This window comes from Mustela erminea, chromosome 19 (genome assembly GCF_009829155.1).
Source record: "Mustela erminea isolate mMusErm1 chromosome 19, mMusErm1.Pri, whole genome shotgun sequence".
NCBI lineage: Eukaryota > Metazoa > Chordata > Mammalia > Carnivora > Mustelidae > Mustela > Mustela erminea.
Window position 1 is genome coordinate 3177341 of NC_045632.1, and position 17835 is coordinate 3195175.

At 51.1% G+C, this 17835-nt stretch overlaps 1 protein-coding gene and 1 non-coding gene across 4 annotated transcripts in view; both read right to left on the reverse strand.

The window, feature by feature from the left end:
• PRKD2 (protein kinase D2) overlaps positions 1-15346 on the reverse strand; it is a 32526-nt gene extending 17180 nt beyond the window's left edge. The window contains exons 1-8 of one of the 3 annotated variants that reach the window (XM_032326166.1): positions 15048-15346; positions 14355-14444; positions 11780-11918; positions 6657-6788; positions 2952-3106; positions 2611-2833; positions 1253-1330; positions 1013-1166 (exon numbers count right to left, since the gene is read on the reverse strand). In XM_032326166.1, the coding sequence (XP_032182057.1) occupies positions 1013-1166; positions 1253-1330; positions 2611-2833; positions 2952-3106; positions 6657-6696 (650 nt within the window). In that variant the 5' untranslated portion in view covers positions 6697-6788; positions 11780-11918; positions 14355-14444; positions 15048-15346. Of the gene's footprint in view, positions 1-1012; positions 1167-1252; positions 1331-2610; positions 2834-2951; positions 3186-6656; positions 6789-11779; positions 11919-14354; positions 14781-15047 lie in introns of those variants that run through there. The other 2 variants (XM_032326165.1, XM_032326167.1) reach the window with 2 other exon arrangements.
• On the reverse strand, positions 3524-3630 carry LOC116580355. Its single transcript, XR_004281612.1, has one exon. It is a non-coding gene; the product is annotated as a U6 spliceosomal RNA (small nuclear RNA).
• Positions 15347-17835: the final 2489 nt, after the last annotated feature.

Sequence of the window (17835 nt, forward strand, 5' to 3'; positions counted from 1 at the left end):
ATCCACAGGTTACCCTCATTTACACATGTCTTACTGTATTAGTACAATATACCAATAATAGTGTGTTAATATTATTCTAAAACATGCCAAAAGAGCGAAAACATCTAAAAGATGAGATTAAAAGTAAAGAGAAATGGAAAGGCAAATATTTGTCCCCATACTCCAGAATGGATCACCTCCCACCCTCCGCGCTTTGGGGACTCAAGAACAGAGTACCAGGGAGGATTCTCTTTCCATCTGCTCAGAGTTTACAACCCAGCAAGCACTTGACCTGCGTGATCTAAAGGAATTAGAAAATCGCCCTACAAGACAGGTGGCATCATCGGCCCAGAGAACGTCATTCACTTCACCCTTAGGACAATCCGAAAAGGTAGGTCCTACTTTTATCCCCATCTTACTGACGAAGAAACTGAGGGCCCAGAGAGGTTAATCTCCTGCCTAATGTCATACAACAGATTCCCACGTTCTTACTCTTTGCTCTGTCACTTTGCAACAAGACTGTTTCTGGAAGGGCCTGCCAGCAGCTGATCCCAGAGACATCCTCGCGGGGGAGGAGCTAAGCAGCTGGGAGACGGGAAAGCAGGGAAGCAGAGGGTTTGACTACTGTTTGAATGACTGGATTAGCAGTTCCAAAAGAGAAATATACTCTAAATTAGAAATCCGCTTCTATGAAAGCTTTTCAAAAAATGTACATTTTGGGAGCGCCTGGCTGGCTCAGATAGTTAAGTGTCTGCCTTCAGCTCGGGTCATGATCACAGGGTCCTGGGATGGAGCCCCGCATTGGGCTCTCTGCTAGATGGGGAACCTGCTTTCCCCCCTCTCTCTGCCTGCCTCTGTCTACTTGTGATCTCTTTCTGTGTGTCAAATAAATAAATAAAATATTTTTAAAATGTACATTTTTTAGGAAAAAGGTATAATTTAAAAACAAAGTGTGAGTGCCTGGAAAATTTACAGGGGACATCAAGCTATTGTAGAGATAGGACGGGCCTTTCCCGGAGGGTGCCCCAGGTACCTCTCAGCCTTGCCTCCCTCGCCTTCCTCCTCCTCACTGGCGTGGAGGGCATTTTCTGAGTGGGAGCCCGGGATGATTCCTGAGTCGTCAGACTCGTCCATGAGGGAGCTCTTGTCAGCCTCGCTGAAATCGGTGGCCTCCTCCATCGGCACATCTAGCAGGATGAGGGCATCAGAGGAGCCTCTGCCCAGTACCGCCACCACCCCCCTCCACTTCCCTGCTCACCCCACAGCCTCTCACCTCCATTGATGAGTGCTTCCCCTAAGCAGTCGTTAGGGACGCGGGTGGCACAGCGCTTGTGACAGTTAAACTTGCAGTCTGGTATGACGACAGGGAGCAAGCAGACATGTAGGAGGGGAGAGAGACGTCACCTGTAAGGGTTGAACCTTAACTCCTAACCCCCAGGCCCAGAAGATTCTGCTTTTGCTGTTTTGGGGTTGGTTGTCTCTCTTTGAGTCTAGAACATTCGGGGCTGGGGAATCTCTTGCTGTTGGGGGCTGGTCTGTGCGTCATACATGTTTAGCGGTCATCCCTGACCTCTACCCACTAGATGCCACTAGCACATCCCTGTAAGATTCTATTTTTTTTTCTAATTCTAGAGTTCTAAGATTCCAAATTTCAATGTCCGACTGTCTAGAACTTGACACATCTATGATTCTACAGTTCTAAAAGTCTAGACTGCTAAGATTCCTTTATGTCCAAGGTTTTAGGATTATCGGTAACTTAAACTCTAGATATCAGTGACTCTATAGTTCTACAATTCTGGACTTCAAACCATCCAGAATCTGATGATTCCAAGGTTCTAGGATTCCACACACCCAAGATTCTAGAGTTTGACTCTTCTGATGAATTCTAGAATTGGACAGCTCTAAATTTTATGGATGTCAATGTCTGGTGTTCTAGAATTTGATAATCCAGAGCTCTGTGTTCTGTGTGTCTAGGACTGTAGGATCCCATGGCCCTAAGGGTATATGATTCTAGATTTCTAAGGTTTACATTTGATGCTTCTAGGCTTCTACCATTCTCAAATCTGATGGTTCTAAAGTTCCAGTATTCTGAGAATCTATAATCTGGGAGTTCTAGGATCTCCAAGTCTAAGGTTCTGTGGTTCTTTTCATGGACCCCCATAATCCAGAATTTCTGAAGCCTATGGTTCTAGTTATGTGGTTCCAGAATTCTCAAGTTCTACGGTTTAAGAATCCCATATGAAGTGGCTCATAGATCTAAATCTCTAAGGTTCTAGGATTCCAAAATTCCAAAGGTTCTAGAACACCAGGATTCAGGGCACTCTTCTCCTGAGGCTCTGGGCTCCTAAGGATCAAAATACTGGGATTCTTTTTCTTTCTTTCTTTCTTTCTTTTTTTTTTTTTAAGATTTTATTTTTAAGTCCTCTCCATACCCAGCATGGGTATGGAGAAATCACAAACCCAAGATTGAGAGTCTCAGGCCCCACCGACTGAGCCAGCCAGGCATCCCCAGAGTACTGGGAGTTTTAGTTCCTGCCACAAGCCCAGGTGAGAGAGGCCCCAGGTCCACTGAGTATGTGTCTGTGCGGGCCTTCTGACCCCATCTGTCTCCCCCAGGGGGGTCCCGCTGACCTTTGCACTGCAGGCCCTGGCGAAAGAGACCCTTGAGGAGTTTCTTGCAAGCCTGGCAGACGGTGGGCCGCGTGTAGCTGTGGATGAGGAACGTGTGCGGGACCTTCACCTTGGAGAGCAGCATCTTGTCCAGCTCGATGGGGCGGCCCGTGTAGGAGGAGGCAGAAGAGGAGGAGGAGGAGGATGGGGGGCGGCGAGGCAGGAGCTCGGTGGTACTGCGGCTCTATGGTCAGCAGGAATGGAGGGGACATATTAGTGCGCGGCCCCATGCCTGGGCCCTGTTGTCCGACCCCAACCCCCCAACTCCCCGCCACTAGCCCGCCCGCTCCCCAGCCCCTCACCAGCTCATCAGCCATGCAGGGCAGGGACTCGGAGGTGCTGAGGCGCACAGAATGGCCACTGGCCAGAGACGTGGACGACAGGCGCCTCTTCCGTGCGCCACTGCAGTTGTTAGGGATGCTGAAGGCACAGCGCTTGTGGTAGTTCAGTCCGCAGCCTGCGGGGGGCGCCAGACGATCAGAGACATCCTTGCACCAGTCCTGGGCTCTAAAACTCCGCCCCGCCCGCTTCCCTTTCTGTAGATTAGGAATACAGCAGCCCTCTCAGGAGAGCCCCCTGCGAGCGCCACTAAAGCCAACGAAAAACTACAAAAACCCAAATCGGGTAGAACCGCTACCGGACTAGAAGGTTCTGGGCCAGTCCACCAGGCAAAGAACCACGAGCAGGTGAGGCCCTTGCTGAGGTCCCGGGGAATGTGGATTCGGGGGCAGTAGCAGAACGGAGGGACCACGGGACCAGCTGCACAAAGGAGGCACATACTTGGCAATAACTAGTTCTTCCTTATCTGTGTGTACACCAACTATTTGTGCTTTCTTCCTTCTATCTCCCATCATCTGACATAACTTTTTTTTTTTTTAATATGTAACGCTTTAGGAATACATGTGTTATCTGTGCCCAGGGGCCATGCTATTATTCTCTGTATTGGCCCCATTTCAGTACATGTGCTGCTGAACGGAGCACTGTATTCGTATTTAAGTTACATGACATTATAAAAATAGAGATAAAAAAATTACAGGACATCGAAGGAAATGAGTGAACAAGCATCATCTCCTGGGGAAAAGGGTTAGCATGTTTTCAGTTGTACTTGGGACAATTCTACTGAATCAGATGGAAATATGACTCTATTGTCATTTCTTCCTTAATTTATCATTAAAAAAAAAAAATCCAAAATCCTCTTCCATGAAAGAATCAGACTCAGCTTGTTGTCTTCCTAGCAGGTTTCCTGAACACTTGCTCCCATACATCTCCAGAGATTCCAAATGATTCCAGGAAGGCTCCCTCTTCTGGAGTGAAGAATGTTCCTCCAGGCTTTGGAAGCTTCTTTGGGACTGCCTCATGGAGCCTATCTTCTGGCAGCCTGGCTGTCATAGGCTTTCCCAAAGGTGGTGGTATGAGAAGAGCTTCGGGATGGTCCACAACCTTTGCGAACAGGAAACACTTCCCAGCACTAGCCTTTGCTCCCTCATGTGTTTCACAGGACTTCAAAATCTCATCCGTGACTCTCTGAGTATCAAGGCAGAGTCAAACTCGCATTGGAAGATGTTATGAAGGCATTAAGAACAGTCATTTGGGGGTGCCTGGGTGGCTCAGTGGGTTGGGCAACTGTCTTCAGCTCAGGTCATGATCCTGGAGTTCTGGGATGGAGTCCCATATCAGGCTCCCTGCTCAGCGGGGAGTCTGCTTCTCCCTCTGACCCTCCCCCTTCTCATCCTCTCTCTCTCTCAAATAAATAAAATCTTTTTTTTTAAAAGATTTTATTTATTCATTTGACACAGAGAGATCACAAGTAGGAAGAGAGGCAGGCAGAAAGAGAGAGAGGAGGAAGCAGGCTCCCCGCGGAGCAGAGAACCCGATGCGGGACTCGATCCCACGACCCTGAGATCATGACCCGAGCCGAAGGCAGCGGCTCAACCCACTGAGTCACCCAGGCGCCCTCAAATAAATAAAATCTTAAAAAAAAAAAAAAAAGTCACTTGGGACTCCTTTGGAACCACATGAACGAGGACCATCATCTGTGTGGCTGAACCAGTGAAATCCGTGCTAAGGGTGCCTGTTAAAATCGACGATGCCAGGGGCTTCTGGGTGGCTCTGTTGGTTGAGTGTCTGGCTCTTGGTTTCAGCTCGGGTCATCTCAGGGTTGTGAGATCGAGCCCCGAGTGAGGCTCCTTGCTGAGCATGGAGCCTGCTTAAGATTCTCTCTCCAGAAGCGCCTGGGTGGCTCAGTGGGTTAAAGTCTCTGCCTTCAGCTCAGGTGATGATCCCAGGGTCCTGGGATCGAGCCCCGCATCCGGCTCTCTGCTCAGTGGCGAGTCTGCTTCCCCTTCTCTCTCTGCCTGCCTCTCTGCCTACTTGTGATTTCTCTGACAAATAAATAAATAAAGTCTTAAAAAAAAGATTCTCTCTCCCCCTCTCCCTCGGCTACTCCCCCCTTACCCCTGCTTGTGCATGGGCATGCATGCATTCTCTCTCTCAAAACAAAAAAACACAAAACACCTCCCTTTTATGACACCAGGACTACACGTCAGGATGAAGGTTACAAATGTCAAGACACCAAGAGTTGGATGTGGTTTGCGCACGATGGCAGTACTGACAACAGCCTTGAATGTGCTGAATTGGTTTTCCACAGACCCAATGTGGCTATCATCCCTCCAGCCCTTAAATGCCACAGGTCTCTTTAGGGCTGCATGGTAACAATCCTGGTCAATGCTGCAGGTCTTCTGGAACACAGGGTCCGTATGAGCGCCAATGCCGTGAAGCTGGAGATCCTTGGATGGTGGAACATTCAAGAATACACTTCTGATGGAGGTGTGGTCTTTGCAGAATGGATGGTCTTCATCAGGGAAGAGTGGACCTGCAGAACCTGACCCTTGGGCTTCACCTTGAGACACACTGGTGTGTTCCTTTATATTTTAAGTATGATCGAAGGACATGCGTGTGGGTGCTTGTTGTAGCTGAACATGTGTCCATCCCCCAAATTCATAGGTCAATGCCCTAACCGCCAATGTGACTGTATTAGACTTTAAGGAGGTAAATAAGGTTAAATGAGGCCTTAAAGGTGGGGCGCTGATCCAACGTGATCAGGGTCTTTACATAAGGGAGACACTTGAGAAACTATTGTCTCTCCTCACACCACGGGAGCGACACAGTGAGATGGCAGCTGTGTGCAAGCCAGAAAGAGGGTTCTAACCAGGAAACCACGCCCTGTCCGACTCGTGATCTTAAACTTTCCAAGCTCTGGAACCGTGAGTTCTAAATATGTGTTGTTTAAACCACTCAGCCTGTGGTATTTTGTTATGACAGGTCCTTGCACACTGAGGGGCCCAGTCAGTGAGGAGGGGACTCTGCTGGTCAGCTTTCTGTGTCAGCCCCAGTAATTCAGATGCTAATGTAGGGGTTGCTGTGAAGGTATTTTGTACGTGTGATTCAAGTGCACAATCAGATGACCTGAAGTGAGGGAGAGTATTCTAGTTAATCCGGGTGGGCCTGGTTCAATCAACTGAAAGGTTAGAAAGCAGAGCTGAGATTTCCCAGATGAAGAAACTCTTCCCTGTCCAGCCTGCCCTTCCTGACGTGTTGCCCTATGGATTTCAGAGTTGCTGGGCCAGCCCCCACACTCCTGTAAGCGAATTCCTTCCAAATATCCCTTAATATTTACCTCCTACTGGCTGTTTCTCTGGTGATTCCTGTTACAGACTCCACCTTCTTCCCTAGGCACCGTCCCCTTCTCCCCCAAGCTCTCTGCCCCCTTACCTCTCCCTGGGAGCTCTGCATCAGGCTCCACCTCCCGCAGCTGAGCCCCGCCCTATCCCCCCACCCATCACTCAATCCCCGCCCCCAACTCCTCCCCAAAGCTGTGTCTCTGGGCCCTTACCGCTCTCTCCGAGCCACACCCCTTATCCCTGAGCTCCACCCCACCCCGCCCCGCCCTCCTGACATTCCCCCCTTCCCCACCCCCCCGGCCCCGCCTCCAGCCCCTCTCCCCTCACCATCACACTTGAGGCCTTGGCGCACAAGACCGAAGAGCATCTCCCCGCAGTGATCGCAGAAGGCCGGCGCTCGGTAGGAGTGCACCGTGAGGGCGTGCGGGCGAATCTGGAAGTCCTCGAAGGTGGCCGAAGCTGCAGGCAGCAGGGAGGGGCGGATGTTTGAGGCGGAGCGGTGAGGGCTGTTCCTAGGTTTCTCACAGTCCTCCCCGCCGGGAGGTTTGATCTTGCCTGCCTTCATTTATGCGCATATTACATGGTACGCGGGTTTAAATCCCAGCGTCACCGCTGGGCAAGACACCTGTGCTGTGGACTGGGGAGTTGTTTAGTGGGTACAGAGTTTCAGTTCCGCAAGATGAAAACATTCGTGGAGACTGTTGCAGGACAACGTGAAGGTAATTAACATTACTGAACAGGAGCCTTAAAAATGGCTAAGATGGTACATTTTATGTTGTGTACATTTCACAATGAAACATTTTAAAATAAAATTTAAAAATACAGATGCCTGGGTCCCACCCTCACAGCTGCTGATCTGCTTGGTCTAGGATGGAGCTTGAGCGTCAAGAGAAAAATACCAAATCCCTATGTATCTCAGTTTTCTCATCTTTAAAATGGAAATACAACAAACACAGAGCATTGCCCTAGGTGTCAGGGACACCGCACAGAACAAATTCCCTGCCTGGCCTCTAGTAAGGGAGGCAGCCAACCAAAATAAAGAAAATAAATATTCTTATTTAACAATCACCCAGGGGTGCCTGGATGGCTTAGTTGGTTAGTCTGGTTTTAGCTCAGGTCATGATCCCTCGGGCCTGGGATCCAACTCTACACTGGGTTCCCTGCTGGGCAGGGAGTCTGCTTCTCCCTCCCCCTCTGTCCCCTCCCCCTGCTGTGCTCTCTTGCTTGCTCTTTCCATCTCTCTGTCAAGTAAATAAATAAATCTTTAAAAAATATAGATATATATGTCTATGTCTGTGTGTGTGTGTGTATATATATATATATATATATATATCTTTCTTTTTTAAAAATCGCCCAACCTAGCAGTTACCTAGTGCCAGGCACTGCTCCAAGTACTTTAAAATACTAGTGAATTCAGTTCTCTCAAGAGCCCTGGAAGTACATTGTTATTACCCCCATTTTCCAGATGAGAAGATTATAGCACAGAAAGGTGAAGCAACTTGCCCAAGGTCACACAGCTAGCAAGCTGTGGAACTTGAAATCGAATCTGAGCCAGTGTGGCTCCAAAGTTCATGCTTTCAGTACTGCATTTACTGCCTTTGGAAATGTTTAAGTAATAAAATATACAGCATATGTCTTCTATAATCAAATAAAAAAAAACTGTCAAGCAGCTGTTTCTTATCTCAATAACGGGACGAATATTTACAGAGAACCAACATAAACTGGGTTCTCTGGAAGACAAAGCCCGGCTGAAACACTTGCATGGTCTTATCTGATGTTCTTAGTTTCTATACGTGTCATTTTACATGTTTCCCTAGGGTAAGATTATATATTTATATATATTTGCACATTATGCATATACTATGCATATAAGTATACATATTTGTACAATTTGTATATTTGTATATAATGTAAATTATATATTATTATTATATACTATATTATCTATTATATATTAATATACTATAACATATATAACATGTTATATATATTATGTAATATATGTTATGTATCATTATATATCATACTATATATTACATGTCATTATATTATACAGTATATATGTGTTATATATTTATTTAATGTAAATATATATAATTTTATTATTTATTTATATATTATATTTATTATATATTTACATTATATAAATATATAATATTAAAACATATGATGTAAATGATATAAATATTTGCCCATTATATATATAAGTATATGCAATATATATATTCCAGAAATAAAGTACAACTCCAAAAAAAATATATACAGCAGACTAGAAGTCAATAAGTGCTTAGGAGAAAAATTAAGCAGAGAAGGGAAAGTGGGAAGGTACACGATGTACAATTTTAGAAGGTGGCTGAGGAGGGCCCCCTTCAGTTGTTGTTAGGGCAAAAGCCTGAAGGAGGCGAGGGTATGAACCATGCAGGTTTCCAGGAAAGAACATGCCCAGTATCATAATAGTAGTCTCTACAGATTCTTTCTTCAGGGCTAAATGCATTATTATATGGAAAGCTTTTAAGACAGAGTTCTTGGGGCGCCTGGGTGGTTCAGTGGGTTAAGCCTCTGTCTTCAGCTCAGGTCATGATCTCAGGGTCCTGGGATGGAGCCCCACATCTGACTCCCTGCTCAGCGGGGAGCCTGCTTCCCCCATTCTCTCTCTCTGCCTACCTCTCTGCCTGCTTGTGATCTCTCTCTCTCTGACAAATAAATAAAATCTTAAAACAACAAAAAAAAAAGGGGTGCCTGGGTGGCTCAGTGGGTTAAAGCCTCTGCCTTCAGCTCAGGTCATGATCTCAGGGTCCTGGGATTGAGCCAAGCATCTGGCTCTCTGCTCAGTGGGGGGCCCATTTCCTCTCCTCTCTCTGCCTGCCTCTCTGCCTACTTGAGATCTCTGTCTGTCAAATAGATAAAATCTTTTAAAAGAAGAAGAAGAAGAAGACAGTGCTCTTTATTTCTTATCTTATTATTTTTTTAAGATATTATTTTTAAGTCATCTCTACACCCAGTGTGGGGCCGAAACCCACAAGCCTTGACATCCAGAGTTCCATGCTATACTGACTAAGCCAGTGAGGTGCCCCATATTTTTTTTTAATTTTTAAAATTTATTTTTATTTTATTTAATTTAGTAACGGTTTTATCTATTTATTTGTCAGAGAGAGAGATAGGGCACAAGCAGGGGTAGTGGCCAGCAGAGGCGGAGGGAGAAGCTAGCTCCCCGCTGAGCAGGGAGTCCAATGTGGGACTCGATCCCAGAACCCTGGGATCACGACCCCAGCCAAAGGCAGATACGTAACCAAATGAGTCACCCAGGACTCCATAATTTTTTTTTTTTTAATTTTAAACAATGCTTTTTAAACAGAGCACATAGGGGTGCCAGGGTGGCTCAGTGGGTTAAAGCCTCTGCCTTCAGCTCAGGTCATGATCCCAGAGTCCTGGGATCGAGTCCCACATTGGGCTCTCTGCTCCGCGAGGAACCTGCATCCCGCCCACCCCCTCCCCCGCCTGCCTCTCTGCCTGCTTGTGATCTCTGTCTGTCAAATAAATAAATAAAATCTTTAATAAATAAATAAACAAACAGAGCACATAAAAAGTCCTCAATAAATATTGGCTTTCATTTTTCAAGTTTCATTTTTGCACTAAGCCTCATCCTCTTTCCTACCCTCCCCAACCCACCCCCGAATTTCAGTCTAATATTGAGCTATTGTCCTTGTTAGCGTGCACAAGAAAGGGGTTGTGCCCTTCTATGTGCCAAGCACTGCTTACACAGGGTAAAGCTATGAACACTCCGCTCTCAGTGGGCTGACATTCTTTTGGGGAGACAGACAGGAAACACATACACACACACAGAAGGAAATTTCAGACACTGGAGGAAATGGCATTGAAGCTCAGATCCAGCTAGCAAGAAGGAACTAGCTATGAGAAGAGGCGGGGAGGGAGGCACTGAGAACTAGTACACACACCTGGAGATGGGAGGAAGCTCAGTTTGTTCAAGGGACAGAGAACAGACAACCATGGCAGGAACAAAGAAAGTTAGGGGGATAGTGTAACAGGTGAATTCAGGGAACTGGCAGGGGCCAGATCATGGGCAGCCATTTAAGGCCATATTGAGGAGTTTGCATTTTATCCCCAGGGTAATGGGGAGCCATGGGAGGATTCTGAGCAGTGAAGTGTCGTGATCTGACTTGTAACAGTCTAGGCAGGAGGTGACCGCTGCCTGGACCAGAGGAGGCAGTAAGAAACAGATTCAGGAGGTATCTTAAAGGTGAGACTAATTGGTTTGATGCAGATCAAGGGAAAGGGTGAGAGAAAAGGAGGAGTCACCAGGATGTCCCCAGGACATGTGGCAAGAGCACCTGAGTGAATGGTGATGGAAGAAAGGAGGACAAAATCAAGATTTCTGCCTTGGACAATCCATCTCTGAGCTGCCTGCAGCTGCCAAGTAAAAGTGTCGGGGACAAGCTACATGACCAAGATTTGGATGTAGCAGAGGGGGAGACCAAGATGAATGAAAATCCAAGAGTAGCCAGCCTATGGGAGAGGATTTAAAACCTAAGTTAAGGTCACGAGGGCTATAAATGCAAACTTCAAATTGTCATCCGTCCATTCAACGCATTTTACTGAGCATTGCGCATGCAAGGACTGGGGGAGGAGACACAGCCAAGAATAAGGCAGGTAGTTCCCACCCCTCACCCTTCTAGAAGCATCCTAGGCTCTCTACTCCTCTGCAGTGCCAAGAGCTTCTCATCTCTAAAATGAGCCTGGCCAGTGGGTGACTAGATTCTGGCTGAAAACACATGTTCCCGGGCTTTCTCTGACCTTGCAGAGTCTCATTTCCTTTAGCATTTCAGCGGGAAGGACCAACGGGCATCAGAACATTTCAAACTCTGTATCAAAGTACAACATACATCTAGAAAAAGACGTATCCCCAGTGCCTGGTTCAGTGACCGGTCACACTGTACACACTGTGTCACCAACACCCTGATAAGTAAAGTGGCAGTTTAAATCAGTCCCCAGCAATCTCCCTTGTGCCCCCCAGGTGATGGTGGTACCCTTCCTGACCCCTGCTGAAGGCTCCGCCTTCCTCGCTCCTCACTGTATCCCTCTCTGGACTTCATAAAAGGAATTAGACAATATGTAGTCTGATGTGTAGGAAATGCCTTTCCGCGTTAGTTTTTGTGAGATTCACCCACGTGGCTGGACATGGCCTGCGTTCAGTGCTATGCGAATTTCACGGTGTGCACACGCCACATTCATGGTGCGCACACGCAACATATTTACCCATTCCCGGGCCGTAGCTTGTCAAAGCTCCATGCGTGACGCTAATTTGCGACCAGGGCTTGGAACCCACTAGCCCTGACTTTAAGAAGCATGTTTCTGGACCCACGTCTCCTCTCCCGGCACCATAAGTCCCGCCCCCAACTAGGGGCGGCGCCCCCAGGCGGCCCCTGGCTCACCCGACAGCACCACCTCCACCAGGTCGCCCTCCTGGATGTCTCCAACTGAGCGCACCAGCTGCAAGAGGTTGGCCGACGTGGGGTCATGTTTGAAGAGAAGGATCTTGTCGTAAAGGCCATAGAAGCCACACTCGGGGAACTGAGGGGCGGGAGAGAGAGGTGGTGACGGGAAGGCTCAGAGCTGCTCAGCGGCAGCGGTCTGGAACACTCCCAGGGCAGGGCCCACAGTTTCCCCCGGAAACAGAGACCCCACAGCCCTGCGTTTCCTGCCTGCTCCCTCCCAAGGGCAGCTCGAGCGAGTGAGTGAGCGGGCGGGCATGGTGCCAGGGCCCCAGGTGTGCTGGGAACGAGCGCCCATGGAGTTTGGTGGCTGGACCGGGAAACTGGAGTGGCAGGGAGAGTGGCTCTGGGAGCGTGAGCACCTAGAATTTTCCGTGGGGGTGGGGGGTTAAGTGAACACCCCCTCCTTTAAGCCCCCACCGCAGCTTCCTTCCTGGATCTATAGTCCTTGTAACCTGGTTCCAGGCCCAGCACTGGGGTGAGGCCAGTTGGAAGAAGGGGATTTAGGACTCCTGGGGGTGGGGGCAGGGAGGCATTGAAGGCTAGGACTCAAGGGAGATGGAGGTAAGGAGGGTGCCCCCCACCCAATGTCCAAAGGACCCAGGTGTCCCTAGTTGGGGCGGGGGGGGGGGGGGCAGGAAGTGAAACCCTGTAGAACAGAAAGTGAAACTGCCCAGGTGGAGCCGCGGGAAGGACGGAAAGGGGCCCCGCCACACCTGGACAGAAGACAGAAAACAAAACTGGGGTGAGGCCTGAGGAAGGAGGCCCAAGTTTGGGCACCGGACAAATTACACCCAGGGGGCAGTCAGGCCTCTACCCCACCCCCATCTGTCTTTCCAAAGAGCAGGCTGAGTTGGGTGTGACAAGTGGACCTCTGGGCTTGGGGGCTTGGTGGAGGACCAAGGAAGCCCCATATTGTTCTTGTCTGCCGGGAGAGGGTCCACAGCTCACAGGGACTGCCTAGGCCTTGACTGCCTTGGTAGTGGTGGTGGTGGGGTCTGTATCTAAGCTTCAGTTTCCCTGTCTGTAAAATGGGGGAGTTGGCACAGTTCCCCCATGTTTCTCTGAAGCCCAAAGAATTCATTTCTAGGGTTCTGAGAAGATGCTGGAATTTTAACATTTTGGGATTCTAACATGCTCACATGCTATAGGATACGGATATCTTAGGTTCCAGTGCATTATCATGACGTTTCAGGATTTCAACAACCTAGATCAGGAGCAATCTGGTATTTTCATGTCCTAGGACTCTAACAAACTGGGGTTCATTTGAATGTCTTACTATTAAAGGATTTCAACAACCCACCATTCCAAAATTCTAATACTTTAACATTCTAGGTTCCAACAATCCAGGAATCTAATATTCTATCATTTTAATGTTTGAGGATTCCAACAACCTAGAATCTAATGTTGGAACACTCAGAGGAGTTCGATTATCTAGCAGTGGCCTATCCGAACAATCTAGAATTCTAATTCTATTAGTCTAACATTTGATTGTTTTAGTATTCCAACAGCCTAGGATCCTAATGTTTGGACAATTTGTTTGTCTTTGTCTTTTTTTTTTTTAAGCAAGCTTTATGCCTAACATGGGGGTGGAATTCATGACCCTGAGATCAAGAGTCCCATGTTCCACTGACTGAGGCAGCCAGGTGCCCCCGGACACTTTGATATCAGAGGAGTTCGATTACCTAGCAGTGGCATAGTCGAATAATCTAGAATTGTAATATTCAACATTTTTAAAGTATAGAATTCCAACAATAGGAAAGCCCACTCTCCTAACTTTCAACATTCAATGCAGGCACTGAGTTCCACCTGGATTCTCCTTGCCATGATCCCCAGCTTCCCACCCTGGTGTCCAAAACTAAGAGTAGGGTGGGGTTGGGGAAGGTGGGTTTTAATAGGCCAGCATCAGACCTGAGGGGTGGGGACACTGTGATTAGGAGAGGGGACAGAGTCCCCAGAGTCTCTGGGGGTTCCAAAGAGGTGCCTGCCTCTTGACACACATCTCTGGCCTGGGGGAGGGTAGAGATTGGACTCGGAGACCTCACTTGCCCCTGGCAGCTGTGGCAGGCACCCACACCCACACATGTCACCCGATAGCCATGGCCAGGGCGGCTTCAATTTCTACTGTTTCCACCAAATGGGAAGTCGGGGTGGGCTTGAATGGAGAGGTTCCCCCATCTGCCCCCCTCCCCGACCTGTCCCTTCCTGCTCACTTCCACACCTAGCTGGCCCCTCCCTTCCTCCCTGCTGGCTGCAGAAAACAATAACACGCAGGGACACGCAATTTGGGGAGGCCTTTGGAGCACCCCGCCCCTGCCCAGGCCTCCCTCCAACGGGTAGTGGGGTCAGGAGCCAACTGGAGGCTAAACACCCCATCCCCATCCCCCCAGTCGCCCAAGGCTTAATCCTCCTTTTCTCCCCTTCCTCTATGCCAAGCTCCTGGCCACCTCTGCCGGCACCCCCACCCCCTCCAGACCTCTCCCCAAGCCAGTTGGGAGGAACCCTGCGCTCTCACCTTCTGGTCCACGATGGAGCAAGCCAGCTGCTTCACATGGGCCAGCTCAGAGGCGGTGGGGAGCAGCACAAACTCGCGGGTCAGGCCGATCTGGATGTGGAAGGAGACCCCGGAGCTCGGAGCTGGGACCTGGGCCAGTTGCGGTGGCGGCGACTGCAACTCCAAGCCGCCGGGGGGCGGAGGAGACCCCGGCCCGGGAGAGCCTGGGAGACCGGCGAGATGGGAGGGGGAGGCGGCCATGGGTGGGTCGGGGGGAGGTCCCGGGACTGGTTTCCCGGCGCCCACCCGGGATGCGGCTGAAGGAGCCCGGGGAAGCCGGGTCACTGGATCCGAGGGAGCCCGTAATCTGGTGGTGGAAGCGCGGGGATTCCGGGGATACGAGAAAAGAAACCTAGCAGGTTGAGGGCGCTCGAGGATGGCGAGACCCTGGGAAATTAAAGAAAGGCAATCCTGTGGGTCAAACGCCCGGGAATCATAAAGGAGAAATCTAATGGTTTGAGGGACCCAGCGCTTGAGAGATTCCAAGAAATCAAGAAAATCCAGTAGGTCGGGATCTCAGGGATCAGGAGAACCCAGGATCCAAAAGCCCCTTGGGGAGAGAAAGCCTTGAGAAGGCAGCAGGGGGAATCCCACAATCCAGTGGCTCTAAGACGAGAATCCAATTAAGAAGGGGACCCGAGGGATTCATCAGACCTTGGGGGTGGAGGACAGGAGTCTCTGAGTCGGTGATCGAGTAGATCCCAAGGATCCGACGGGCCCGGGGATAGGCAGAGATCCCGAGGGCCGGGCTGCTAAGCAGGGAATCTCACGGGTCTCAGAAGTTGGAGAAAAATTCGGTCGGGGGCCGCGGAGAAGGGGGCATTGCCCGCGGCGGAGCGGGGGCGGGGGGAGGGAGGGTCGCCCGGCGCTGGGCGCCCGTGGCTCTTTTTCCCCCCTCCAAAGTTTAACTCTGCGGCTGCGGCCCAGAAGGAAGTGTCTGGAGCGATGGCGCAGTCGGCCAATCCGCGCGGGCCTCGGTGACGTTGGAGAGGGGCGGAGCCTGGTGGGGGCCGGGGGCGGAAGGGGAGGGCGGGCCCGTCACCTCCGAGTCGGGGGCGTCACCAGCCCCGCCCGGGTCCGGGTGTCTGGGGTGCGAGATACCCGGTAGGGATCCGGAACTGATTCCTTCCCCCAACACACCCAGGTCTGGAAAGTTAACTATTCCCTGAGCTGGAGAGGAGGGGCGAGCCACCGGTCGCGGGGCCGGGGCTGAGGAGGCGCCTGGCCCTTTAAGGAAGGGGACCGTCTAGGCTAGCCTGGTCTGCATCCGGCGCCCACCGCAGGGGGAAAGGTGGGAAACCAGTGTCAGGTCCAGCCCGCTTTGCGACCTCTGGGTTCAGCCTGTCTCTTCGCAGAGCGTCGTCCTCCTCACTCCCCTACCCTGCGCAGGGGAGGCAGTACTGTAGGTGCTGTGATGTAGCCCATTACACGGGTGGGAAGACAGAGACCTCCTGATGGGCGGGAAGGACCTTGCCTCCCGTCTCTGGCAGCCTTGACGAGGTGCTCGAAGGCAACCGGAGGGGCCGGGGCTGGGTTATCTGCGCAGGGCCGCTCAGACACACGGCCGGTGGGGCAGGGGTGCCGTTTCCTTCAGTGAGCTCCCCACTCTGCCCCAGGCCTCAGAAGAGTGAAGAGCCACAGACCTGGGGGGTGGGGGGGGTAGCTGAAAGGGTCCCCAGGGAGGACAGCACACCCATCCCACCTTCTAGATAATTGGTTGTTGGCGGGGGGCAGTGTGCACGTGTCTGACTGTGGCTTTAGGTAGGTGGCTTCCCCTCTCTGGTCCGGTTTCTTAGATAGGACAGTGACAGGACTGTGCCCAGACGGTCTTTGGGGATTAATGAGATGGTGGCACAGGGCTTAAGTCCAGTAGGCGGTGGCCACCACAGAACCCTTTAGAGATAAAGGGGTGGGCACCTCAAGCTCTCAGGTGTTTAGGAGGCTGTTCGTTCAGTCATCCAGCCAGCCAGTACTGAATGCCGACCTACTACTATGTGAGGTGCTAGGCTTGGGCTAAAACAGCTCTTCAGCACGTTCAGGAGCCCCTCAGGCTGGATTTCTCCTCCCAGCTAATAATGAGAGAGCGGCTGCCGTTTAGTTTACATTCAGGAAACTGAACCCCCTAGGGACAAAATGACTTGTCCAAGATCACCACGAGAGCTGCTGCCAGGCCCACCCCCTTCACTGAGAGGTCAAGGCCTGGCTTTGAGCTTCAAAGGCATTCTGGCAGAGACAGGCCACCTGCCCACCTGGGTTCCCTGCTAGTGGGGGATAGGGGCCTAGAGAGGAGCCCCCCCTTCCGCTAAAGGGCTGCTGGGGGCAGCTGAGGTCGGTACAGTAGTGACTCTGCCACCACATCCGGGGGCTGGCGGGGGCTGGGGAAGGAAGTCTGAGGCTGGAGTGAAAACCCAAACCACCACCTGGGGAAGATGCTCAGAGCTCAGAAGGATGAGGGGGGAGTGGGGCCACGTGGAGCTTGTAGCTAGGATCCTATCAGTGTTCACCTGATGGCCATCTGGCCACCTGCGTCCTTCTTCAAATGTTCCCAGGGCCCTGAAAGGGGCCAGGTCCTATTCTGGGCCCAGGGGCACAGCCCCTGGCAACCCAGAGGGTGGGCATTAGCATCGGGGCCGTTGTAGAGGATGCTGAAGCCCCAAGATGTGCAGAGGGAGCCCCACGGGACTGGCTACAGATTCTGATGACCCGCTGGGGGCCCTGAGTGGCGCCTCCCCATCTCGTCTTCTGTAACTTGTGTTCCTGATCCTCACTTCCTGAGGTTGTTGTGAGGATCCAGTGAAGCAGCGTGTGAGGAACTGAGCACAGGCTCTGGCTCCTGCTAGTGCGGAACTGACCTGGTGGAGGGTAGGGGCTCATCAAGGCACCAGCAGCTAGGGACTGGGTGCCTCCATAGCCGGTGCCCTTGCAGCCGCTCCCCGAAGGGTAGAGGCATTCTGGGGGGCGGGTCTCGGGGTCTCCAGTCCCCACTCCATATGAGATGAGGCTCCACGGAAGCCCAGGCCCACATGGGGAGAGAAGGGAAGGTGGGGGGTGAAGTACTTGGGGCTAGCTAGCCCTTGGGCCTCCTACCACCCATCATATGGGGGGGGGCGGGTGGGGGGAAGGGGAAGGCCTTGATCTGTCACCTCACATCATCTGCTTGTCAGGGCTCTGTCCCCAGGCTGCTTCTGAGGTCCCTGGGGAGGGAGTACTTAGGAACAGAAAGGAGGGGCACGGGAGATTCGGTCCTGTGCCCCATTTCCGGGCCTCCACCCATACCCTGCCCAAACTCTGGGCCCCTCTCTTCCCGCCCCCCACCCTACCACAAAACCCCAGCCCACCATATCCCCTCCGTGAGCTCCACCCAGCCCAGGCAGAGCTCCAGACTCGTCTCCCAAAGTCCCGGCCCCCTCAGTCCCCTCGACAGTCAGCGCCACCACCCATC